The sequence below is a fragment of the Pseudophryne corroboree genome, chromosome 7 (genome assembly GCF_028390025.1).
Source record: "Pseudophryne corroboree isolate aPseCor3 chromosome 7, aPseCor3.hap2, whole genome shotgun sequence".
NCBI lineage: Eukaryota > Metazoa > Chordata > Amphibia > Anura > Myobatrachidae > Pseudophryne > Pseudophryne corroboree.
Window position 1 is genome coordinate 358,502,692 of NC_086450.1, and position 27,018 is coordinate 358,529,709.

At 47.0% G+C, this 27,018-nt stretch overlaps 2 protein-coding genes across 2 annotated transcripts in view; one reads left to right on the forward strand and one right to left on the reverse strand.

Moving 5' to 3' along the window:
- Positions 1-27,018, forward strand: part of METTL9 (methyltransferase 9, His-X-His N1(pi)-histidine) — a 142,131-nt gene that overhangs the window by 49,092 nt on the left and 66,021 nt on the right. The window contains exon 4 of the mRNA XM_063934460.1: positions 17,227-17,411. Within this exon, the coding sequence (XP_063790530.1) occupies positions 17,227-17,411 (185 nt within the window). The remainder of the gene's footprint in view (positions 1-17,226; positions 17,412-27,018) is intronic.
- Positions 19,643-27,018, reverse strand: part of IGSF6 (immunoglobulin superfamily member 6) — a 30,676-nt gene continuing 23,300 nt past the window's right edge. Inside the window, exon 6 of the mRNA XM_063934461.1 lies at positions 19,643-20,941. Within this exon, the coding sequence (XP_063790531.1) occupies positions 20,900-20,941 (42 nt within the window). The 3' untranslated portion in view covers positions 19,643-20,899. The remainder of the gene's footprint in view (positions 20,942-27,018) is intronic.

Consider the following 27,018-nt stretch of genomic DNA (forward strand, 5'->3'; position numbering starts at 1 on the left):
CCGTAAGGACCATGGGGAATAGCGGCTCCGCAGGAGACTGGGCACAAAAGTAAAGCTTTAGAACTACCTGGTGTGCACTGGCTCCTCCCCCTATGACCCTCCTCCAAGCCTCAGTTAGATTTTTGTGCCCGAACGAGAAGGGTGCACACTAGGTGGCTCTCCTGAGCTGCTTAGTGAAAAGTTTAGTTTTAGGTTTTTTATTTTCAGTGAGACCTGCTGGCAACAGGCTCACTGCATCGAGGGACTAAGTGGAGAAGAAGCGAACTCACCTGCGTGCAGAGTGGATTGGGCTTCTTAGGCTACTGGACATTAGCTCCAGAGGGACGATCACAGGCCCAGCCATGGATGGGTCCCAGAGCCGCGCCGCCGGCCCCCTTACAGAGCCAGAAGACAGAAGAGGTCCGGAAAATCGGCGGCAGAAGACGTCCTGTCTTCAACAAGGTAGCGCACAGCACTGCAGCTGTGCGCCATTGCTCTCAGCACACTTCACACTCCGGTCACTGAGGGTGCAGGGCGCTGGGGGGGGCGCCCTGAGACGCAATAAAAACACCTTGGATGGCAAAAAATGCATCACATATAGCTCCTGGGCTATATGGATGAATTTAACCCCTGCCAGAATACATAGAAAAACGGGAGATAAGGCCGCCGATAAGGGGGCGGAGCCTATCTCCTCGGCACACTGGCGCCATTTTCCCTCACAGCTCCGTTGGAGGGAAGCTCCCTGGCTCTCCCCTGCAGTCACTACACTACAGAAAGGGTTAAAAAAGAGAAGGGGGGCACTAATTACGCGCAGTATTAAAGATACAGCAGCTATAAGGGGAAAAACACTTATATAAGGTTATCCCTGTATATATATAGCGCTCTGGTGTGTGCTGGCAAACTCTCCCTCTGTCTCCCCAAAGGGCTAGTGGGGTCCTGTCCTCTATCAGAGCATTCCCTGTGTGTGTGCTGTATGTCGGTACGTTTGTGTCGACATGTATGAGGAGAAAAATGATGTGGAGACGGAGCAGATTGCCTGTAATAGTGATGTCACCCCCTAGGGGGTCGACACCTGAGTGGATGAACTGTTGGAAGGAATTACGTAACAGTGTCAGCTCTGTATAAAAGACAGTGGTTGACATGAGACAGCCGGCTACTCAGCTTGTGCCTGTCCAGACGTCTCATAGGCCGTCAGGGGCTCTAAAGCGCCCGTTACCTCAGATGGCAGATATAGACGCCAACACGGATACTGACTCCAGTGTCGACGGTGAAGAGACAAATGTGACTTCCAGTAGGGCCACACGTTACATGATTGAGGCAATGAAAAATGTTTTACACATTTCTGATAATACGAGTACCACCAAAAAGGGGTATTATGTTCGGTGAGGAAAAACTACCTGTAGTTTTCCTGAATCTGAGAAATTAAATGAGGTGTGTGATGATGCGTGGTTTTCCCCCGATAACAACTGATAATTTCTAAAATGTTATTGGCATTATATCCTTTCCCGCCAGAGGTTAGGGTGCGTTGGGAAACACCCCCTAGGGTGGATAAAGCGCTCACACGCTTGTAAGAACAAGGGCTCTACCCTCTCCTGAGATGGCCGCCCTTAAGGATCCTGCTGATAGAAAGCAGGAGGGCATCCTAAAAGGTATTTACACACATACTGGTGTTATACTGCGACCAGCAATCGCCTCAGCCTGGATGTGCAGTGCTGGGTTGGCGTGGTCGGATTCCCTGACTGAAAATATTGATACCCTAGATAGGGACAGTATATTATTGCCTATAGAGCATTTAAAAGATGCATTTCTATATATGCGTGATGCACAGCGGAATATTTGCCAACTGGCATCAAGTCTAAGTGCGTTGTCCATTTCTACCAGTAGAGGGTTATGGTCACGACAGTGGTCAGGTGATGCGGATTCCAAACGGCATTTGGAAGTATTGCCTTATTAAGGGGAGGAGTTATTTGGGGTCGGTCTTTCAGACCTGGTGGCCACGGCAACAGCTGGGAAATCCACGTTTGTACCCCAGGTCGCCTCTCAACATGAGAAGACGCCGTATTATCAGGCGCAGTCTTTTCGTGACAAGCGGGCAAAAGGTTCCTCATTTCTGCCCCGTGACAGAGGGAGAGGAAAAAGGCTGCAGAAATCAGCCAGTTCCCAGGAACAGAAACCCTCTCCCGCCTCTGCCAAGCCCTCAGTATGACGCTGGGGCTTTACAAGCAGAATCAGGCACGGTGGGGGCCCGTCTCAATGAATTTCAGCGCGCAGTGGGCTCACTCGCAAGTAGACCCCTGGATCCTTCAGGTGATATCTCAGGGGTACAAATTGGAATTCGAGACGTCTCCCCCTCGCCGTTTCCTAAAGTCGGCTTTACCGATGTCTCCTTCTGACAGGGAGACAGTTTTGGAAGCCATTCACAAGCTGTATTCCCAGCAGGTGATAATCAAGGTACCCCTCCTGCAACAGGGAACGGGGTATTATTCCACACTGTTGTGGTACCGAAGCCGGACGGCTCGGTGAGACCGATTCTAAATCTAAAATCTTTGAACACTTACATAAAGAGGTTCAAATTCAAGATTGAGTCACTCAGAGCAGTGATTGCGAACCTGGAAGAAGAGGACTACATGATGTCTCGGTACATCAAGGATGCTTACCTTCATGTCCCAATTTACCCTTCTCACCAAGGGTACCTCAGGTTTATGGTACAGAACTGTCACTATCAGTTTCAGACGCTGCCGTATGGATGGTCCACGGCACCCCGGGTCTTTACCAAGGTAATGGCCGAAATGATGATACTCCTTCAAAGGAAGGGAATTTTAGTTATCCCTTACTTGGACGATTCCCTGATAAGGGTAAGATCCAGGGAACAGTTGGAGGTCGGTGTAGCACTATCTCGGGTAGTGTTGCGGCAGCACGATTGGATTCTCAATATTCCAAAATCGCAGCTGATTCCGACGACTCGTCTTCTGTTCTTAGGGATGATCCTGGACACAGTTCAGAAAAAGGTGTTTCTCCCGGAGGAGAAAGTCAGGGAGTTATCCGAGCTAGTCGGGAACCTCCTATAACCGAGCCAAGTCTCAGTACATCAATGAGATGGTTCTGGAAAAAATGGTGGCTTCCTATGAAGCAATCCCATGCGGCAGATTCCACGCAAGAACTTTCCAGTGGGACCTGCTGGACAAATGGTCTGGGTCGCATCTTCAGATGCATCAGCGGATAACCCTGTCACCAAGCACAAGGGTGTCTCTCCTGTGGTGGTTGCAGAGTGCTCATCTTCTAGAGGGCCGCACATTCAGGACTGGGTCCTGGTGACCACGGATGCCAGCCTGCGAGGCTGGGGAGCAGTCACACAGGGAAGGAATTTCCAGAGCTTATGGTCAAGCCTGGAGACATCACTTCACATAAATATCCTGAAGCTAAGGGCCATTTACAATGCTCTAAGCTCAGCAAGACCTCTGCTTCAAGGTCACCCGGAGTTGATCCATTCGGACAACATCACGGCAGTCACCCACGTAAACAGACAGGGTGACACAAGAAGCAGAAGGGCAATGGCAGAAGCTGCAAGGATTCTTCGCTGGGCGGAAAATCATGTGATAGCACTGTCAGCAGTATTCATTCCGGGAGTGGACAACTGGGAAGCAGACTTCCTCAGCAGACACGACCTCCACCCGGGAGAGTGGGGACTTCACCCAGAAGTCTTCCACATGTTTATAAAACTCGACAAGTATTGCGCCAGGTCAAGGGACCCTCAGGCAATAGCTGTAGACGCTCTGGTAACACAGTGGGTGTACCAGTCAGTGTATGTGTTCCCTCCTCTGCCTCTCATAACCAAGGTACTGAGAATTATAAGATGGAGAGGAGTAAGCACTATATTCGTGGCTCCGGATTGGCCAAGAAGGACTTGGTAACCGGAACTTCAAGAGATGCTCACGGAGGATCCGTGGCCTCTACCTCTAAGAAGGGACCTGCTCCAGCAAGAACCCTGTCTGTTCCAAGACTTACCGCGGCTGCGTTTAACGGCAGGGCGGTTGAACGCCGGATCCTGAAGGAAAAAGGCATTCCGGATGAAGTCATCCCTATCCTGATCAAAGCCAGGAAAGATATAACCGCAAAACATTATCACCGCGTTTGGCGAAAATATGTTGCGTGGTGCGAGGCCAGTAAGGCCCCGACGGAGGAATTTTCAACTAGGTCGATTCCTACATTTCCTGCAAACAGGAGTGTCTATGGGCCTGAAATGGGGGTCCATTAAGGTTCAAATTTCGGCCCTGTCAATTTTCTTCCAAAAAGAACTAGCTTCAGTCCCTGAAGTTCAGACGTTGTGAAAGGGGTACTGTATATACAGCCTCCTTTTGTGCCTCCAGTGGCACCTTGGGATCTAAATGTAGTTTTTGGGTTCCAAAAGTCACATTGGTTTGAACCACTTAAATATGTGGAGTTAAAATATCTCACATGGAAAGTGGTCATGCTGTTGGCCCTGGCCTGGGCCAGGTGCGTGTCAGAATTGGCGGCTGTATCCTGTAAAAGCCCTCATCTGATTTTCCATTCGGACAGGGTGGAATTGAGGACTTGTCCTCAGTTTCTCCCTAAGGTGGTTTTCAGCGTTTCACCTGAATCAACCTATTATGGTGCCTGCGGCTACTAGGGACTTGGAGGACTCCAAGTTGCTGGACGTTGTCAGAGCCCTGGAAATATAGGTTTCCAGGACGGCTGGAGTCAGAAAATCTGACTCGTTGTTTATTCTGTATGCACCCAACAAGCTGGGTGCTCCTGCTTCTAAGCAGACTATTGCTCGTTGGATTTGTAGTACAATTCAGCTTGCACATTCTGTGGCAGACCTGCCACAGCCAAAATCTGTAAAAGCCCATTCCACAAGGAAGGTGGGCTCATCTTGGGCGGCTGCCCGAGGGGTCTCGGCTTTACAATTTTGCCGAGCAGCTACTTGGTCAGGAGCAAATACGTTTGTAAAATTCTACAAATTTGATACCCTGGCTGAGGAGGACCGGGAGTTCTCTCATTTGGTGCTGCAGAGTCATCCGCACTCTCCCGCCCGTTTGGGAGCTTTGGTATAATCCCCATGGTCTTTACGGAGTCCCCAGCATCCACTTAGGACGTTAGAGAAAATAAGAATTTACTTACCGATAATTCTATTTCTCGTAGTCCGTAGTGGATGCTGGGCGCCCATCCCAAGTGCGGATTGTCTGCAATACTGGTACATAGTTATTGTTACCAAAAAATCGGGTTATTGCTGTAGTGAGCCATCTTTTCTAGAGGCTCCTCTGTTATCATGCTGTTAACTGGGTTTAGATCACAAGTTATATGGTGTGATTGGTGTGGCTGGTATGAGTCTTACCCGGGATTCAAAATCCTTCCTTATTGTGTACGCTCGTCCGGGCACAGTATCTTAACTGAGGCTTGGAGGAGGGTCATAGGGGGAGGAGCCAGTGCACACCAGGTAGTTCTAAAGCTTTACTTTTGTGCCCAGTCTCCTGCGGAGCCGCTATTCCCCATGGTCCTTACGGAGTCCCCAGCATCCACTACGGACTACGAGAAATAGAATTATCGGTAAGTAAATTCTTATTTTTTTTTTATTTTTTTTTTAGCAAAGTGAAAGCAATTTTCTCTTACGTCCTAGAGCAGAGATTCTCAACCTTTTACAACTCACGGCACACTGAACAAGATTTAAATATTGCCAAGGCACACTCAAATATAATGGTGATGCATGGTGCAGTTGCGTGTCCTAGGATGTCATGTTGCAGCTTCTCCATGGGTAACGCCTGAACCACATCTGAGAAAGCCAGAAGAGCCCAATACTGCCCGTGCCCGAAATTAGAACTGGCACTGCAACCACTAAACCCACCAGTATTGATCATTCCAGGGCCTCAGTAGCAGCAAAACACTGACAGGCCTGGCTTTGCTTCTATGGCGGCACACCTGGAGACTGCTCAGGGCACACTAGTGTGCCACGGCACAGTGGTTGAAAAACACTGTCCTAGAGGATGCTGGGGACTCCGTAAGGACCATGGGGTATAGACGGCTCCGCAGGAGACATAGGCACTCTAAGACTTTAGAATGGGTGTGCACTGGCTCCTCCCTCTATGCCCCTCCTCCAGACCTCAGTTAGATCCTGTGCCCAGAGGAGACTGGATGCACTGCAGGGGAGCTCTACTGAGTTTCTCTGAAAAGACTTTTGTTAGGTTTTTTATTTTCAGGGAGCACTGCTGGCAACAGGCTCCCTGCATCGTGGGACTGAGGGGAGAGAAGCAGACTTACTTAACTGATAGGCTCTGCTTCTTAGGCTACTGGACACCATTAGCTCCAGAGGGTCGGAACACAGGTGTCGTCCTCGCTGTTCGTCCCGGAGCCGCGCCGCCGTCCTCCTCACAGAGCCGGAAGATAGAAACCGGGTGAGTATAAGAAGAAAGAAGACTTCAAAGGCAGCAGAAGACTTCAGATCTTCACTGAGGTACCGTGCAGCGGTCACGCTGCGCGCCATTGCGCCCACACACACACACATAAGGCACAGCAAGGGCGCAGGGGGGGCGCCCTGGGCAGCAATTATTACCTCAAAAATAATCACTGGCAGTGTATCAGATACTGCAGAAGCAGTATAGTATAAAACCCCCGCCAGTATAAAAAATTTGAGCGGGACCGAAGCCCGCCGTCGAGGGGGCGGGGCTTGATCCTCCAGCACTAACCAGCGCCATTTTTCTCCATAGCAAGCTGCAGAGAAGCTGCTCCCGGACTCTCCCCTGCTGTACAAATAACAGAGGGCAAAAACGAGGGGGGGGGGGGGCACATTTATATGGCGCAAAAGAGTGTATACATTATATATATATATATATATATATATATATATATATATATATATATATATAAAAAAGAGCGCTGTGCAGGCTGGGACTTTGTTTCCAGTGTCCAGTGGCGCTGGGTGTGTGCTCTCTCACTGTCTCTCCAAAGGGCCTTATTGTGGGTCAGTCCCCATATTTATTATCCCAGTGTGTGTGGGGGTGTCAGTACGTGTGTGTCGACATGTCCGAAGCGGAAGGCTCGTCTTGGGAGGTAGCAGAGCAGATGGTGGTGGTGTTTCCGTCGGCACAACCGACACCCGATTGGGTGGACATGCGGAATGTTTTGAATGCTAATGTGGCTTTATTACATAAGAGATTGGACAAAGCAGAGTCCAAAGACAAGCAGGGAATTAACCCATGGCTTTTACTGTGTCATAGGACCCTTCAAGGTCCCATAAACGTCTCTTTACCCAGTTAGCAGACGCTGATACCGACACGGATTCCGACTCCAGTGTCGACTAGGATGATGCAAGGTTGCACCCATGAGTTGCCAAAAGTATTCATTATATGATTATTGCAATAAGAGGTGTTTTGCATATCACAGAGGAACCCTCTGTCACTGACAAGGGTCTGCATGTTTAAAGAAAAGAAACCTGACGTTATGTTTCCCTCATCTCATGAGCTGAACGTTTTATTTGAAAAAGATTGGGAGACTCCTGACATTAGACTGCAGTTTCCCAAGAGAATTATTATGGCGTATCCTTTCCCCTCAAAGGACAGGTTACGGAGGGAATCCTTGCCCACGCTGGACAAGGCCTTAACGCGCTTGTCCAAAAAGGTAGCACTACCGTCCCCTGTTACGGCGGCCCTGAAAGGATCCTGCGGATCGTAGGCAGGAATCTACCTTAAAATCAATTTATGCGACTACGGGAGCCCGGTTTAGGCGGCTGTAGCGTCGGCATGGGTAGGTAGCGCAATTCCAGCTTGGGCTGATAGCTCGTCATCTGACATTGACACCCTAGATAAAGATACTATGATGTTGGCCTTAGGTCACATCAAGGACGCAGCGTTTTATATGAGAGAAGCTGCGAGAGATATTGGGCTTTTGGGTTCAAGAGATAATGCCATGGCAGTTTCTGTTAGTAAGTCCCTGTGGACCCGTCAATGGACAGGTGATGCTGACTCAAAGAGTCATATGGAGGCTTTACCTTGAAAAGGGTGAAGTTTTATTTGGGGGAGGGCCTCGCGGACCTGGTTTCCACAGCTACCGCAGGTAAGTCTTCTTTTTTGCCTTACTTTCCCCCACAGCAAAAGAAAACACTCCCAATACCAGATGCAGTCCTTTCGGTCGCATAAGTTCAGAAAGGGGCGTGGCTCTTCTTTCCTCGCCAGAGGTAGAGGGAAAAGAACAAATGTCCTCCCCGGCCTCTACAAAATCCATCGAAGCGGTGCTTCCACTCCGATTTTCAAATTGGCCTTGCCAGCTTCTTCCCCGGAGTGGGAAATAGTTTTGGCTGCTATACTAAAGCTGAGTCAACAGCAAGTGATTATCATGGTTCCCTTAGTGCAACAGGGAAAAGGGTTTTATTCAACCCTATTTGTGGCCCCAAAGCCGGATGGCTCGGTCAGACCAATTCTGAATCTAAAATCCCTAAACCTATATTTAAAGAGGTTCAAATTCAAGATGGAATCTCTCAGGGCGGTGATCTCCAGCCTGGAAGGGTGGGATTTTATGGTGTCACTAGACATAAAGGCTGCATACCTTCATGTCCCCATATATCCTCCTCATCGGGCGTACCTGAGATTCGCTGTACAGAATTGACGTTGCCACTTTCAGACGTTGCCGTTTGGGCTTTCTCTGACGTCCTAGTGGATGCTGGGTACTCCGTAAGGACCATGGGGTATAGACGGGCTCCGCAGGAGACTGGGCACTCTTAAAAGAAAGATTAGGTACTATATCTGGTGTGCACTGGCTCCTCCCTCTATGCCCCTCCTCCAGACCTCAGTTAGTATCTGTGCCCGGCCAGAGCTGGATGCACCCTAGGGGCTCTCCTGAGCTTCCTAGAAAAGAAAGTATTTGTTAGGTTTTTTATTTTCAGTGAGATCTGCTGGCAACAGACTCACTGCTACGTGGGACTGAGGGGAGAGAAGCGAACCTACCTGCTTGCAGCTAGCTTGGGCTTCTAAGGCTACTGGACACCATTAGCTCCAGAGGGATCGAACACAGGCCCAGTCCTCGGTCGTCCGGTCCCGGAGCCGCGCCGCCGTCCCCCTTGCAGAGCCAGAAGAACGAAGAGAAGTTAAAAATCGGCGGCTGAAGACTCCGGTCTTCATTAAGGTAGCGCACAGCACTGCAGCTGTGCGCCATTGCTCCCTTAGCACACCACACACTCCGGTCACTGATGGGTGCAGGGCGCTGGGGGGGAGGGGCGCCCTGGGCAGCAATTAGATTACCTTACTTGGCGAAAAGCACATAATACAGTCTGATAAACTGTATATGTGCATTAACCCCCGCCATTAAAGTACATAAAAGGACAGAAGCCCGCCGCTGAGGGGGCCGGGCCTTCTTCCTCAGCACACCGGCGCCATTTTCTCTTCACAGCTCAGCTGGAAGGAAGCTCCCCAGGCTCTCCCCTGCAGTATCCTGGTACACAAAGGGTAAAAAAGAGAGGGGGGGCACATAAATTTAGGCGCAAAACTGTGTATATAAGCTGCTATAGGGGAAAAATCACTCAGTATAGTGTACATCCCTGTATTATATAGCGCTGTGGTGTGTGCTGGCATACTCTCTCTCTGTCTCTCCAAAGGGCCTGGTGGGGGAACGGTCTTCAAATAGAGCATCCCCTGTGTGTGTGGTGTGTCGGTACGCGTGTGTCGACATGTCTGAGGTAAAAGGCTCCTCTAAGGAGGTGATAGAGCGGATATGTGTGTGGGAGGGTGTCTCCGTCGACAACGCCGACACCTGTTTGGATATGTGTAAGTGCTGAGGTAAAATTATTGCACAAAAGGTTAGGGAACAGAAAGGAAATCTACCCTGGTCTGTCCCTATGTCACAGAGTCCTTCAGAGTCTCTCTATGTTCACTATCCAAAATAACAAAGTATCGACACGGAGTTTAACTCCACTGTCGACTACGATAATGCAAAGTTACAGCCAAGAGGGCTAAAAGATATTCAATATATGATTATTGGAATAAAAGATGATTTGCATATCACTGATGACTCATCTGTCCCTGACACGAGAGTACACATGTTAAGGGGAAGAATGCTGAGGTAAATTTCCCTCCTCTCATGAGGAAAAAGAGCGGGAATCTCCAGACAAGAGACGGCAGCTTCCCACAAGAGAATTCTCAGGCTGTATCCTTTCCCCACTAGGGCCAGGATGTGTTGAGAATCTTCCCCTTGGGTGTCCTGTTTGCACTAGCTATTCTCAAGGATCCTGCAGATAGTGTGCACATTCTAGTATACTACCCAGACCGGCGATTGTGTCGGCATGGGTTTATAGCGCTGTGGCAGCGTGGACAGGTACCTTATCAGCAGAGATTGAGACCCTAGTATGCATATAAATATTTTAAGATGCTGTCTTAAATGATAGATATATAATTATAAAGCATTCCCAAAGGGACATGAGTATACTGGGTCCTAGAGACAAAAGCTATGTCGATTTCTGCTTGACGTGTCCTGTAGAATATACATTGGACAGATGATGCCGACTTAAGAGGCATATGGAAGGCTGAGGATTGTGTGGAGAAAGGTTCTCGGGCCTGGTCTCCACAGCTATAGCTGGTAATTCTGATATTTTGCCTTATATTCCTGCACAGCCTAGGAAAGCACGACATTATTAAATGCAGCTTTTCGAATAAAGAAACAAGAAAGTCTGAGGTGCATCCTTTCTTGTCAGAGCCGGGGGCAGAGGAAAGAAGCTGTACAACACAGCTAGTCCCCAGGAACAGAAGTCCTCCCCGGCCCCTACAAAAATCCACCGCATGTCGCTGGGGCTCCACAGGCGGAGCTAGGCCCGGTGGGGACACGCCTTCGTAAGTTCAGCCACAAGTGGGTTCACTCCCTGTTAGATCCCTGGGCAATAGAAATTGTATCGCAGGGATACAGGCTGGACTGTGAGAAGATTCCCCCTCACCAAGGACCCGGCGGGCTTCCCCCCAAGAGAGGGAGCCAGTGTTAACTGCAATTCGTAAATTGTATCTTTAACAGGTGGTGGTCAAGGGTCCCCTCCTTCAACAAGAGGGTGTTATTATTCGACCATGTTATAATCCCGAAACCAGACGGTTCGGTTAGACCCATATTGTATTAAAATCCCTGAACATATACCTGAAAAGGTTCAGGTTCAAGATGGAATCGCTAAGAGCGGTCATTGCAAGCCTGAAATGAATCGGAACATAAGGGATGCATACCTTCGTGTCCCCATTTATCCACCTCATCAGGCGTACCTCAGAATTGCGGTACGGGATTGTCATTACCAATTTCACCAAGGTAATGGCGGATATGATGGTGTTCCTGCGGAAGCAAGGTGTCACTATTATCACATACTTGGATGATCTCCTCATAAAAGCGAGATCAAGAGAGCAGTTGCTGGACAGCGTATCACCTTCTCTGGAAGTGAAACGGCAACACGACTGGATTCTATATATTCCGAAGTCGCAGTTGGTTCCTACAGCTCATCTGCCTCGCCTAGGCATGATCCTAGACACAGACCAGAAGAGGGTTTATCTCCCGATAGAGAGAGCCAGGAGCTCATGACACTGGTCAGGAATCTATTAAAAACCAAAACAGGTGTCAGTGCATCACTGCACTCGAGTCCTGGGAAGGATGATGGCATCATACGAGGCCATCCCCTTCGGCTGGTTCCATGCAAGGACAATGGAACTTACTGGACAAGTGGTCCGGATCACATCTTCAGATGCATCGGTTAATCACCCTATCCCCCAGGGCCAGGGTGTCTCTCCTGTGGTGGCTGCGGAGTGCTCACCTTCTCGAGGGCCGCAGATTCGGCATTCAGGACTGGGTCCTGGTGACCACGGATGCAAGCCTCCGAGGGTGGGGGGCAGTTACAGAGGGAAGAAAATTCCAAGGTTTGTGGTCAAGCCAACAGACTTGCCTTCACATCAATATCCTGGAACTAAGGGCCATATACAACGCCCTAAGTCAAGCGGAGTTCCTGCTTCGCGACCAACCGGTTCTGATCCAGTCAGACCGCAGGGGCTCATGTAAACCGCCAGGACGGCACAAGGAGCAGGGTGGCGAGGGTAGAAGCCACCAGAATTCTTCGCTGGGCGGAGAATCAAGTAAGCGCACTGTCAGCAGTGTTCATTCCGGGAGTGGACACGACCTCCACCCGGGAAAGTGGTGACTTCATCAGGAAGTCTTCACGCAGTTTTGCAAATTGATGGAAACTGCCTCAGGTGGACTACATGGCGTCCCACCTCAATAAAAAGATAAAAAAGGTTTTACGCTGGGTCAAGGGACTCTCAGGCGATAGCTGTGGTCGCACTAGTAACACCGTGGGTGTTCCAGTCGGTCTATATATTCCCTCCTCTTCCTCTCAGACCCAAGGGCTGAGAATTGTAATAAACGGAGGAGTGTGAACAATATTCTTTGCTTCAGATCGGCCAAGAAGGACTCTGTACCCGGAACTGCAAGAAATGCTCTCAGAGGACCCATGGCCTCCGCCTCTCAGTCAGGACATGTTGCAACAGGGACCCTGTCTGATCCAAGACATACCGCGGCTGAGTTGGACGGCATGGCGGTTGAACGCCGGATCCTAGCGGAAAAGGGCATTCCGGATGCAGTTATTCCTACGCTGATAAAGGCTAGAAAAGACGTGACAGCAAGACTTTTTCACTGTATATGGCGAAAATAGGTTGCTTGGTGTGTGGCCGGGAAGGCCCTACAGAGGAATTCCAGGGGGGTCTATTCCTGCACTTCCTACAGTCAGGAGTGACTATGGGCCTAAAATTAGGATCCATAAAGGCCAAGATTTCGGCCCTATCCCTTTTTCTCTCAAAAAGAGCTGGCTTCACTGCCTGAAGTTCGGACGTTGTTACAGGGGTGCTGCATATTCAGCCCCTTTTGTGCCTCCAGTGGCACCTTGGGATCTTAACGTGTGTTGGATTCCTAAAATCCCACTGGTTTGAGCCACTTAAGACCGTGGAGCTAAAATATCTCACGTGGAAAGTGGTCATGCTTTTGGCCTTAGCTTGGACTAGGCGTGTGTCAGAATTGGCGGCTTTGTCATGTAAAAGCCCATATCTGATCTTCCATATGGAAAGGGCAGAATGGAGGACTCGTCCCCAATTTCTCCCTAAGGTGGTATCATCATTTCATTTGAACCAACCTATTGTGGTGCCTGCGGCTACTAGGGACTTGGAGGATTCCAGGTTGCTGGACGTAGTCCGGGCCCTGAAACTTTGTTTCCAGGACGGCTAGAGTCAGAAAAACTGACTCGCTATTTATCCTGCATGCACCCAACAAGCTGGGTGCTTCTGCTTCAAAGCAGACTATTGTCGCTGGATCTGTAGCACGATTCAGCTTGCACATTCTGCGGCTGGACTGCCGCATCCTAAATTAGTAAAAGCCCATTCCACGAGGAAGGAAGGTGGGCTCTTCTTGGGCGGCTGCCCGAGGGGTCTCGGCTTTACAACTTTGCCGAGCTGCTACTTGGTCGGGTTCAAACACTTTTGCAAAATTCTACAAGTTTGATACCCTGGCTGAGGAGGACCTTGAGTTTGCTCATTCGGTGCTGCAGAGTCATCCGCACTCTCCCGCCCGTTTGGGAGCTTTGGTATAATCCCCATGGTCCTTACGGAGTACCCAGCATCCACTAGGACGTCAGAGAAAATAAGAATTTACTCACCGGTAATTCTATTTCTCGTAGTCCGTAGTGGATGCTGGGAGCCCGTCCCAAGTGCGGACTCTCTGCAATACATGTATATAGTTATTGCTTAACTAAAGGGTTATTGTATGAGCCACCTGTTGAGAGAGGCTCATTTATTGTTCATACTGTTAACTGGGTTTAGTTATCACGAGTTGTACGGTGTGATTGGTGTGGCTGGTATGAGTCTTACCCTGGATTCCAAATCCTTTCCTAGTAATGTCAGCTCTTCCGGGCACAGTTTCCCTAACTGAGGTCTGGAGGAGGGTCATAGAGGGAGGAGCCAGTGCACACCAGATATAGTACCTAATCTTTCTTTTAAGAGTGCCCAGTCTCCTGCGGAGCCCGTCTATACCCCCATGGTCCTTACGGAGTACCCAGCATCCACTACGGACTACGAGAAATAGAATTACCGGTGAGTAAATTCTTATTTTTCACGGCCCCGAGAAGTTTCACCAAGGTAATGGCGGAAATGATGGTGCTCCTGCGCAAGCAAGGGGTCACAATTATCCCATACTTGGACGATCTCCTGATAAAAGCGAGTTCAAGGGAACAGTTATTAAAAAGCGTGTCTCTCTCCCTGAGAGTACTACAACAGCACGGCTGGATTCTAAATCTACCAAAGTCGCAGTTGGTTCCGGCAACTCGGCTGTCTTTTTTTTTTTTTTTTTGGGTCATGATTTTGGATACGGAAAAACAAGGTTTTTTTTTTCTCCCAATGGGAAAAGCTTGCCTGCACATAAACATTCTGGAATTAAGGGCCATTTACAACGGCATTCTGCAAGCGGAACATCTTCTTCGCGGTCTGCCCGTCTTGATTCTGTCAGACAACATAACAGCAGTGGCGTACATAAACCGCCAGGGCGGGACAAGGAGCAGAGCAGCAATGGCAGAAGCCACCAGGATTCTTCGCTGGGCGGAAAATCATGTAAGCGCTCTGCCAGCGGTCTTCATTCCGGGTGTAGACAGCTGGGAAGCAGATTTCCTCAGCAGACACGATCTCCATCCAGGAGAGTGGGGACTTCATCAAGAAGTCTTTGCAGAGGTGACAAGTCATTGGAGACTTCCTCAAATAGACTTGATGGCATCACGCCTCAACAGAAAGCTTTGGACGTATTGTTCCAGGTCAAGGGACCCTCAGGCAGTGGACGCCCTGGTGACACTGTCCGTGGGTGTTTCAGTCGGTCTATGTGTTCCCTCCACTTCCTCTCATCTCTCAAAGATATTGAGAATCATAAGACAAACAAGAGTGCAGACAATACTCATTGTTCCAGATTGACCTCGAAGGGCTTGGTATTCAGATCTTCAAGAAATGCTTTCAGAAGATCCGTGGCCTCTTCCTCTCAGGGAGGACCTGTTACAACAGGGGCCCTGTGTGTTCCAAGATTTACCGCGGTTACGTTAGATGGCATGGCGGTTGAACACCAAATCCTAGCTAGGAAAGGTATTCCGGATGAAGTCATCCCTACTCTAATTAAAGCTAGGATGGAGGCAACTGCGAAACACTATCACCGTATCTGGAGAAAATGTGTCCTGGTGTGAGGCCAAGAATGATCCTATGGAAGATTTTCAGCTGGGTCGTTTTCTCCATTTTCTACAGTCAGGTGTGGATATGGGCCTGAAGTTAGGCTCCATTAGGGTGCAGATTCGGCCTTATCTATATTCTTTCAGAAGGAGTTGGCTTCTCTCCCAGAAGTCCAGACTTTTGTAATGGGAGTGTTGCACATCCTACCTCCTTTTGTGCCCCCAGTGGCACAGTGGGACCTTAATGTGGTGTTACAGTTACTTAAATCACACAGGGTTGAACCTCTTCAAGCAGTTGAATTGAAGTTTCTCACTTGAAAAGTGGTCATGTTATTGGCCTTGGCATCTGCAAGGCGGGTGTCCGAATTGGCGGCTTTGTCGCACAAGCGCCCCTATCTGATTTTCCATACAGATCGAGCGGAGTTGAGGACTCGTCCTCATTTTCTGCCTAAAGTGGTTTCGTCATTTCATATGAACCAACCTATTGTGGTGCCTGTGGCTACAGGTGCTTTGGAGGATTCCAAGTCCCTTGGTGTAGTCCGGGCCTTAATGATTTATATAGCTAGAACGGCTAGGGTTAGGAAAACAGAAGCACTGTTTTGTCCTGTATGCAGCCAACAAGGTTGGCGCTCCTGCTTCTAAGCAGACTATTGCTCGCTGGATCTGTAACACGATTCAGCGGACTCATTCTCCGGCTGGATTGCCGGTTCAAAGTTCGGTTAAGACCCTTTCCACTAGGAAGGTGGGCTCTTCTTGGGCAGCTGCCCGAGGCATCTCGGCTTTACAGCTTTGCCGAGCAGCTACTTGGTCGGGTTCAAACACTTTGACAGATTTCTACAAGTTTGATACCCTGGCTGATGAAGACCTCATGTTTGCTCAATCGGTGCTGCAGAATCGTCCGCACTCTCCCGCCCGGTCTGGAGCTTTGGTATAAACCCCATGGTCCTTACGGAGTCCCCAGCATCCTCTAGGACGTAAGAGAAAATAAGATTTTAAACCTACCGGTAAATCTTTTTCTCCTAGTCCGTAGAGGATGCTGGGCGCCCGTCCCAGTGCGGACAAGTTCTGCAAGGCTTGTATATAGTTGTTGCTTACATAAGGGTTATGTTACAGTTGAGATCAGTCTCTGGCTGATGCTGTCTTGTTCATGCTGTTAACTGGTTTATTATATACCATGTTGTACGGTGTGTATGGTGTGGGCTGGTATGTATCTCGCCCTTAGATTAACAAAAATCCTTTCCTCGTACTGTCCTTCTCCTCTGGGCACAGTCCTAACTGAGGTCTGGAGGAGGGGCATAGAGGGAGGAGCCAGTGCACACCCATTCTAAAGTTCTTTATAGTGCCCATGTCTCCTGCGGAGCCGTCTTTACCCCATGGTCCTTACGGAGTCCCCAGCATCCTCTACGGACTAGGAGAAAAAGATTTACCGGTAGGTTTAAAATCTTATTTTTTACTCTAAAGCCAAACACAAAATATTTGTATTTGTTGTTTCTATTATATCTGCCTAATCTGCTGCTTCTGGCTGAAAACAGGCATGTACTAAAGCTGTTTTCTAACCCATGTACAGGACTTCAAAATATCTCATATTGTTACCTTTCTGTATGTGCTACAATATCTGCAGTTTGTTTGTATTTCACTTTGTAAAACATGGAAATCTTTTAACCATTACCACTGTTGGGAAGCTTGAAATGTTTTGTTTTCATTTAGAAAGTCTAAAAGTGCTTGACAATCTCTGATGATTATTTTTTTTATTATTATTATTTTTTTATTGTTATTATTAGGGCAATATAATCTGCTTTAGTTACAGTTTAGTGTGTCAGAATACTATGTTTATTACATTGTTGTATATTAAATCATTACATTTCAAATAAGTTTTTGGTTTCTTTATAGACTCAGAATGTAATATATTGCCTAGAATAAACCTATATTGCTGAGGAACCTGGATTTCCTCCAAAACATAACAGAATTGTCTTAGATGGACAAAGGGGAAGGTAAGATAACTTTAACATGACTGGAACATGAACAGCCTTTCTTGTGTTTAGAGTACTTAATATTGATGAATGGCAAAGAACCGGCTTCCAGTACGATGTCATTAGCTGCTTAAATCTCCTCGACCGCTGTCACCAGCCCGTGACTTTACTGAAGGAAATGAGAAGCGTCCTTGAGCCAACCAGAGGTCGGGTTGTGTTAGCACTGGTCCTACCATTTCATCCCTATGTGGAAAATGGTAAGTGATAAAATTACACTCAACACGTTCACTGATTTTTACAGTTATTGTTTTTTTCTTTTTTCTGATGAGTAACAACAGGTACTGTACCTAGAACAAGTAAAAAAGAGGTTTCTTATAAGGACCTCTTCAAATAGCATTCTCTTTATACTGATATGTAAAGGTGAGAACAGTCGAACCAGAATGTGGACTCCCGCTGTCCTGCTAGATGGTGGGAAAAATGTTTTTTGCATTGAATTCTTCGAATATGATGGAAGTTTATTCATGGCGTGATCTAAGTCTAATGTGCTATGATCTATGTGTTTTATGTAATGTTTGCTTTCACAAGACGTGGGGCTGATTCTTGGTCGCATGAACGCAAACGTTGAGGTTTTGCATGTGCAGAAGCAAATTTTATGCATCTGTCTGTCCTTTTGGAGTCTGTTGCAACTTAACCAGCTCTGTCTTTCCAAGACGTAGGGCGTTTTGGGTGTGAACTGGGCGGTGTGAAAGTGATTGCACTCAACCACCCTGACTTATGGGCATGCGAGTCATGTGTACGGCAAAGGGAAGCCTGTGTCTGATGTATCCCTTTCACTTAGTATGGGGCTTATGGTGACTGTTGTGGAAGCTCGCGTAAAATCAGTGGTCAGCATTGGTTTCCGCTTGCGCGCGCACACACACACACACACAGACCCCTGCATTAGTGGATATGTATACTCCTATTAGCACAAATTTAGTAAATCTGGCTTCTGCGTCTGCTTGCACATACGCCACTTAGCGTGTGACTGACAATCAGCTCCTTGCTGACCAATAACTGATACTGCTAAGAGTAATAGGTTTTTAAACACACTAAATGATAACTACATACTTCAACTAATCAAGGAACCAACTAGGTACAATGCAATCTTAGACCTTGTATTAAACAATGGGGAATTGATATCAAATATTACAGTAGGGAAACCCATGGGAAACAGCGACCACAATATGGTCACGTTCAATATCCGTGTTCATAAGCAGTCCTCTATAGGCTCAACTAAGACTCCAAACTTTAGCAAAGCTAACTTTGAAATGATGAGGAAAGCTTTAAGGGACATTGAATGGGAACTTTTGTTTCAAGGAAAAAAATACTACGGAGAAATGGGAGGTACTGCTCAATAATTATACTCGTAATCTTATTCCCATGGGCAGCAAACCAAGGAGTAATAAGTCCAAACCAATGTGGCTTAACAAAAAGATCAAGGAACTAATGGGCAAAAAGAGTCATTCCAGTGCTATAAGGATTATAACAAAATATGCAAAAAAAATAAATAACAGTGGCTAAAATAGAAACTGAAAAGCGAGTAGCAAAGGAAAGTAAATCAAACCCCAAAAAGTTTTTTTTAAATACAGTACTTCAACAGCAGATGATTAAAGAAGGAGAGTATTGGCTCTTTAAAAGACAAGTTGGGCGTCTTAATCAAAGAAGATAATGACATAGCGGAAAAATTAAATGAGTTTTCTCATCTGTATTCACAGTTGAGGACCAGTGGCGGGATTAACACACAGCCTCAGCAATGATTATGTCCCACTACTAAGTGCTTAGCTAAGGGGAGAAAGTAGTCTGAGACCGCTTTAAAAAAATTAAGATTACTAAATCACCTGGTCCCGACAGAATTCACCCGTTCTCATGGAACTACACTCTGTACTAACAAGACCGCTATTTTTTGATGACTCGCTTACATCAGGCACGGTTCCCAAAGACTGGCGCATAGTGGAAGTAGTGCTGATATTCAAAAGGGGAAGTAAATCTGAACCAGGTAACTATAGACCAGTTAGTCTTACATCTATAGTGGGGAAAGTACTGGAAGGTATTTTAAGGGATAGTATACATAAGTTCCTTGAAGCCAGTAAGGTTATTAATAGAAACCAACATGGATTTGTGAAGAATAGATCATGTCAAACAAACTTACTAGGCTTTTATGAAACAGTTAGCGCGACCCTAGATCAGGGTAAGGAGGTGGATGTAATCTTTTTAGACTTTGCTAAAGCTTTCGACACAGTACCGCACATGAGACTTATCTACAAGTTACAAGAACTGGGGCTAGGAAGCACAATATGCACTTGGGTTAGAAATTGGTTATATAACAGGCAGCAGCGAGTTGTGGTAAATGGAACTTTTTCAAATTGGACTGAAGTACTAAGTGGTGTGCCACAAGGGGGGTCTGTACTTGGACCACTATTGTTTAACATTTTCATAAATGATCTAGCAGTAGGTCTAGAGAGCGTGGTGTCAATTTTTGCAGATGATACCAAGCTGTGTAAGGTTATAAATTTGGTGGGGGATGCCGAGTCTCTTCAGAACGATTTATTTAAATTGGAATCATGGGCAGCAAAATGGAGAATGAGGTTCAGTACAGACAAGTGTAAGGTAATGGTCTTTGGTAGCAAGGAAAAAAATACCACCTACAAACTAAGTGGGGTAAAATTAGCGGATTCTGTACTGGAAAAAGACTTAGGTGTTCACATAGCAATCTAAGCAGTAGTACCCAAAATAGTATTGCAGCAAAGAAGGCAAACAAGGTATTAGCATGCATAAAGCGGGGAATTGATGCAAGGGATGAGCGTGTTATACTCCCATTATATAAATCCCTAGTGAGGCCACATCTTGAATACTGTGCACAATTTGAGGCACCATACTGCAAAAAGGATATACCGGAACTTGAAAAGGTTCAGAAAAGGGTGACCAAACTGATTAAGGGGATGGGGACACTGGAATATGAGGAAAGGCTTGCTAGGTTAGGCATGTTTACACTGGAAAAGAGGAGATTAAGAGGGGACATGATTAACATTTACAAATATGTAAGGAAATAATATGCAGAACTTGCGGAGGATCTGTTTCTGATAAGATCGACACAGAGGACACGTGGACATCCGCTTAGAATAGAGGAGAGAAGATTTCGCATACAGGGTTTCTTCACAGTAAGGATAATACGTGTTTGGAATTCCCTGCCTGAGAGAGCAGCAATGGCAGACTCAGTCAATACTTTCAAGAATGGGCTAGATAAATTCCTTATGGATAAGGATATACAGGGTTATGGTGGGTAGATCGCGCACTATAGTTACAAAAAAAAAATGGCAATAAACATAACGACAGTCATTCACAACAGATAAAATTAGTCGTAAAAATAATAGTGTAGGAGACCACAAATAGGTTGAGCTCGATGGACACATTGTCTTTTTTCAACCTCAAAAACTGTTACTATGTAAGTTTGTATTAAATGTTACATGTTCAAAACAAAGGAAAGTTATAAAGGAAAACCAAACAATGCTTTGTTCAGAAAAGTGTTTTGTTATCCCAAAAATAATTTAATAACTACATATTTTTTTACAGTCCTGAAAAATTGTAATATTCCCTTTCAGTATTCTCAGTCTTCCAAAGACTTATGCCAATGCATATCAAATTCTTTTCCTGTATTGTATTGTCTTGTCTGGTATGTCTTTAGAAGAAGCACTCTCCAGTGAGCGTCCTATGTGTTCTGGTAAATCGTGTCGTCTTCTATCACCTGGTTCTATCAAGAAGTAATTGGAAAAATAGAATAAAAGCAATGTTTTCAGCATTGACATAGAACATGTCACTTTCATGTGATACCACCATATAGTTTGTCTGATTTACAATTAAGTTATTATTTTCTTGAAAACTATATAAATGTAGATTTCTGTAAGGAAGATGGGACTGTTTTCTTAATGTATCATATTAAAGAAACCTGGGCTTGGCCACTGAATTTGTGAATGGATCCACTGGTTTGCCCATCAGGGGGGGTACATTTACTAAGATGGGAGTTCTATTTCAGATGGGATGTTGCCCATAGCAACCAATCAGATTCCAGGTATCATCTTCTAGAAGGTGCTAGATAAATGAGAAGTAGAAGCTGATTGGTTGCTATGGGCAACATCCCATCTTAAATAGAACTCCCATCTTAGTAAATATACCCCAGGGATACATGACTCAGGGAAACATGCCTTTTTTTCCTTTAAATTTCCCAGCGGTAGCTCCAAACATCTATACATTTAGATACTATATTTGAAATATTTTTTGTATTAATGGTATTCATTTTGTATCACCAGTGTACCCCACCACATTGCTCACATTGGTGCATTGTGGCGTACTCATGGATATCTGCCCTTCCAGTGCCTCTCGGGGAAAGGAGGTAGTTAGTGGTTTATCAGAGGGAAGATGTTTGCTTGTCTGTAAAACCCATGTCCAGTCCTGAAGACATTCTTCTCTCTAAACAGGTGTTTGTTTAGTGTTAATCAGTAATAAAATATTTGTGAATCAATTAGCTGATACAGAGACTAGTACTACTGTATCATAGGATTGCCATCACAGGTACAACATGCTGGACTTAAGTCTTTCCTAATCCCCTGTATTACAGGTCATATGTATGGGACATTTAGGGAGTAATTCAGTTGTTTTGTCAGGTGCCCACTGGGGCAGTTCAATTGTTGTTCCAATCGGGCGCCCATTACTTTTGACACGGCCAAAGGCTCCACCTTACTAAATTTCTGGCCGCAAATCAAAAGTCCAATTTGGACGCCTAAACAAGACACTTTACACATTTCTTTTTCATCCACTAGGGGTCACTGGAGTACTCTTGTCATATGGACAGCTTCCGCAGGAACAAGGCACTGAATAATTAAATTTAGAACTCTCCTCCCCTCCATATCCCAGAGTACCTCAGTGTTTTTTCTGTGCTCATAGTAGCAACAAGGCTTGTGTGGAGCTTATCCACACTACTTTTGAATATTTTTATTTTTATTTTAGATTTTTCTTTTTACAACATTTTCCACATCCCTTCCCCCCTTCCAATAGGCGTGGGTCCGGGATAGTGGAAGCTGCTACAAGCAGCTGTGGCATGTCGGGCCTCTCTAAAAGAGCTCCCTCACAGCCACGTGCAGGACTTCCTGCAGGAAAGGCTGGACGGAGCTTACAGAAGAAGCCCCGTCATAGCCCCTCACCACAGGCGTCCAGGTATGTTGGGGACGGGGCGGTCAGCTCACGCTGCCGCCCCGCTGTGTGGTGACACTGTTGTGAAGTGCCGAGCCGCCCGCCGCCGCTTCCAGGACACCGCCGCTATGTGAGCGCCCGCCGCCGCTACCTGGTCACCACCGCTATGTGCTGCCTCCCGCCGCTCACAGAGACGCGCCTGCCGCATTCACCATACATAGCCGCCGCTCCATGGCTCTATGCAGCGCGCTCCCTGGCTCCCGCTCCCCGGCTCCCTCTACCTCAGCTCCCCGCATGTAAGCGCCGGCTCCGTGTAATAGACAGCGGTACACGGAGCACGGGGGGGAGGCACACACACAAGGGGGGAGAAGTGTGCCCATAGCAGCAGCAGAACGCTGCATGGGTTATTAGATAGATAGGCTACTAAGCCTTTTTTAACAGGATTATTCACTGGTTATATCTGTTTGGAAAAGTTATAATCTGCACTTTGTTTTATACTGTAAGCATGGGGAGGCCATTTTAACCATGCTTCCTGTTTCTTCCTGTTGTGATTCCAGAACGTTCCTGTACTACATCTCTACTCCACCGAAGGCGCAGGGGTTTTAGTGGGAATTTGGGATCAGATTTCATATAGACTGGCGTGCACTGCACTTGGCCAGATATATATATATATATATATATATATATATATATATATATTATATAGAGAGAGAGGGACACCTTAGTACTATTTTACTGAGTCGTGCAAGTTGTCTGTCTTTGTATTTTGTGTTGTCTGTCTGCATAATGAGTAAGGCACCAGCAAAAACAAAAAAGCAGTTTCACTGCCATGTCTGTAAGAGTGCGTTACCGGATGGATCTACCACATGTACAGTATGTTTTGTGGATTCAGCTACGAATACAAGTTCGGCTCCGGTTTCATCCCCGGACCCTCCATGGGCTATGCTAGCAGATGTCCTGGCTGGATTGCAATCAGAATTGGCCGCCGCTTGACAAGAGCGGGAAGTGGCATGATCTGAGTCTAGGGTGAGACCGCTAGAACTACCGGAGGGTTCTCAGCCTTACCAAAAGTCCAAGACCACATTGGGTAGAAGGGATAAATTTAATTTGTCTTATGATTTACCAGTTTCTGCTATGTTGCATTCTGACGATTCTATGCCAGACCTCTTTGCGCAAGATGACGGTGAGGAGGGCGAAGTAGACCAGCAGTCAGATAGTGACGATTTTGACAGCCTGGGCATTTATAATCTCATCAGAGCGGTGCGTCAGTCTCTGAAGTTTACAGAAACTGAGGAGCCTCTGACAAATGATGAAGTCGTCTTTACTAAACGACAGAGAACTCCAATGTGTTTTCCTGTTTCGGAATCTCTTAATAAGATGTTACTAGAAACACGAAAGAATCCGGATAAACGGTTTTCTATACCTCGCAGATTTAAGTCTAGTTACCCGTTTCCAGAGTCTGTGACAGCTACATGGGAGAATCCGCCATTGGTGTATTCGTCTGTGTCTAAACTTACAAAGAAATTAACCATACCAGTACCAACTGCTACTATGCTTAAAGACCCTTCGGACCGTAAAATAGAAGCTATGCTAAAGTCCATGTATATAGCAGCAGGAGTGTTGCTTAGACCTGGGTTGGTTGGCATTTGGGTAACTAAGGCGCTAATGGTATGGATAACAGAACTCAAGTCTGCCCTACGTGACGATCACCTTATACTTCTCGCTGATCAAATCTGGGAAGCTGCTGATTATCTATGTACAGCTTCTACTGACATCTGTCAGCTCACTTCTCGCCTTTCATCGTCGCTAGTTACAGCACGACGAGCACTCTGGCTGCGTTCTTGGCAGGCGGAGGTCAAAAGAGGTATAGAGGCGTTACCTTACGGTGGCGAGAAGTTGTTTGGTCCTGAATTGGACAAATGGATTTCTGAGGCCACGGGAGGAAAGTCTGTTTTCTTACCATTGCCTCCAACAGTACCTAGACGGAGATACTCTGGACCTGCGTTCAAATCCTTTAGACCTCAGTCCTATCGCGGGCGTGGCAGAGGAACAGCCACGCCTGGTAGACGAGGTCGAGGACGTGGTTTCCAACAAACCAACACCAGTCGTCAGGACGCTAAGGTCACCGACAAGCCAGTGGCATGACGGGCTCCCAGCCCATTTCGGATCTCCAATTGTGGGAGCACGCCTTCAGACGTTCCAGTTGGCCTGGCTCCAGACGTCCACAGATGGGTGGATCCACAATTTAGTGTTAAAAGGTTACAAAATAGAGTTCGACTGTCTCCCGCCACTGCGGTTTTTCAAGACAGGACTGCCTGTGTCGGACGACAAGAGGGCGGTTCTGCAAATTGCCATTCAGTCTCTGCTGGATGCAGCAGTTTTGATTCCGGTCCCTGTACACCAACAAGGTCAGGGTTATTATTCCAGTCTGTTTGTGGTACCAAAGCCGGATGGCTCGGTCAGGCCAATATTGAACTTAAAGGGTCTCAATCAGTACGTCACTTACTACAGATTCAAGATGGAATCTCTGCGGTCAGTAATTGCAGGTTTAGAGCCACAGGAATTCATGATTGCACTGGATCTCAAGGATGCGTACTTACACATTCCGATTTGGCCACCTCATCAGAGGTTCTTGCGGTTTGCAATACGGCAGAACCATTACCAGTTTCAGGCTCTACTGTTTGGCCTCTCGTCAGCGCCTCGGGTATTCACCAAGGTGATGTCTGTGATGATAGCTCATCTCAGATCCCTGGGAGTGATAATAGTTCCGTACTTGGACGATTTGCTCATCAAAGCTCCGTCTCAACAGATGCTCCTCCAACATGCGTTGCTAACGTACAATGTACTGGTTCAGCACGGTTGGATTGTCAACTTCAAGAAATCACATCTGATTCCGTCTCAACGACTTCAATTCCTAGGTATGGTTCTCGATACGGTAAATCAAAGAATTTACCTACCAGAACAGAAAGTACAGGTCATTCGTCATCTGGTACTATTGGTGCTCAAGCCACGCACAGTCTCGGTACATTTGTGCATTCGCCTCTTAGGCACAATGGTGGCGGCTTTCGAATCGCTTCAGTTCGGGAGATTTCACTCACGTCCTTTTCAACTGGATGTGCTCGCACAGTGGTCGGGCTCGCATCTGCAGATTCACCACAGGGTGAGGTTGTCGCCACGGGCCAGAGTGTCTCTACTCTGGTGGCTCAAAGTACACAATCTAACCGCAGGGAAACGGTTCGGCGCCTGGAATTGGATAATTCTAACGACGGACGCGAGTCTCAGAGGTTGGGGAGCTGTAGTTCAAAATTGTCAGCTCCAGGGTCTCTGGGCGGATCACGAAAGATTGCTGTCTATAAATGTCCTAGAACTCCGGGCAATTTACAATGCGCTACGACAAGCAGTGCACATGCTTCGGTCTCAGACTGTTCAGGTGCATCAACAAACAAGGAGGAACGAGAAGCCGCATGGCAATGCGGGAAGTAGCTCGAATCCTCAATTGGGCCGAACATCACCAAGTGATATTGTCGGCAGTGTTCATTCCGGGAGTGGACAACTGGGAGGCGGATTATCTCAGCCGTCTGGATTTTCATCCAGGAGAATGGGCATTAAATCCAGAAGTGTTTCACATGTTGGTCCAGAGGTGGGGTTACCCTCAAGTGGACCTGATGGCATCCTGCCACAATCACCAAATGCCCCAGTATGTGTCCAGAACGCGAGATCCAAAGGCAGTGGCGGTGGATGCTCTCACCATTGTGTGGCCGTACAGCCTCATGCATCTGTTTCCACCGTTTCCGCTGCTCCCTCTGTTGCTAAAACGGATCAAAAGAGTGTCCGTCACAGTCATACTAGTGGCGCCTCATTGGCCTCGGAGAGCTTGGTTCTCGGATCTCCGCGGACTACTCGCAGACGATCCTTGGCCGCTCCCACTACGTACGGACCTGTTACAACAGGGTCCGTTCCTTTACCCCGATTTAGCGCGGCTGCGTTTGACAGGGTGGCTGTTGAGACCGCCCTCTTAAGAAGAGAGGGCATTCCAGAATCGGTTATACCAACCATGTTACGAGCTAGGAAGCCGGTTACGGCAGCTCATTATTACAGAATTTGGCGTGCCTATATAGCTTGGTGTGAAGATCGGAAGTTTCCGACATCATCTTTCAAGTTATCCCGTCTTTTGTTATTTCTACAGACTGGGTTAGATGGAGGACTGCGTTTATTTACACTAAAGGTGCAGGTATCTGCGTTGTCAATTTACTTTCAAAGACGATTGGCTCTATTGCCGTCGGTACACACTTTTCTGCAAGGTGTCCTCAGAGTACAGCCTCCATTCATTCCACCTACAGCGCCATGGGACTTGAATCTGGTTTTAGATTTCTTACAGTCTTCATATTTTGAACCCTTACAACAAGTGGATATTAAGTTTCTCACTTGGAAAACAATTTTTCTACTAGCCTTAGCTTCGGCAAGGCGTGTTTCAGATTTGGGTGCCTTGTCATGCAAGCCACCGTATTTGGTGTTTCATGATGACAGAGCGGAACTTCGGATGAATCCCGCTTTCTTACCAAAGGTAGTGTCATCTTTTCACATCAATCAACCAATAGTAGTTCCTGTGTTGACAGGAAATTCTGGAACCTTGGATGTGGT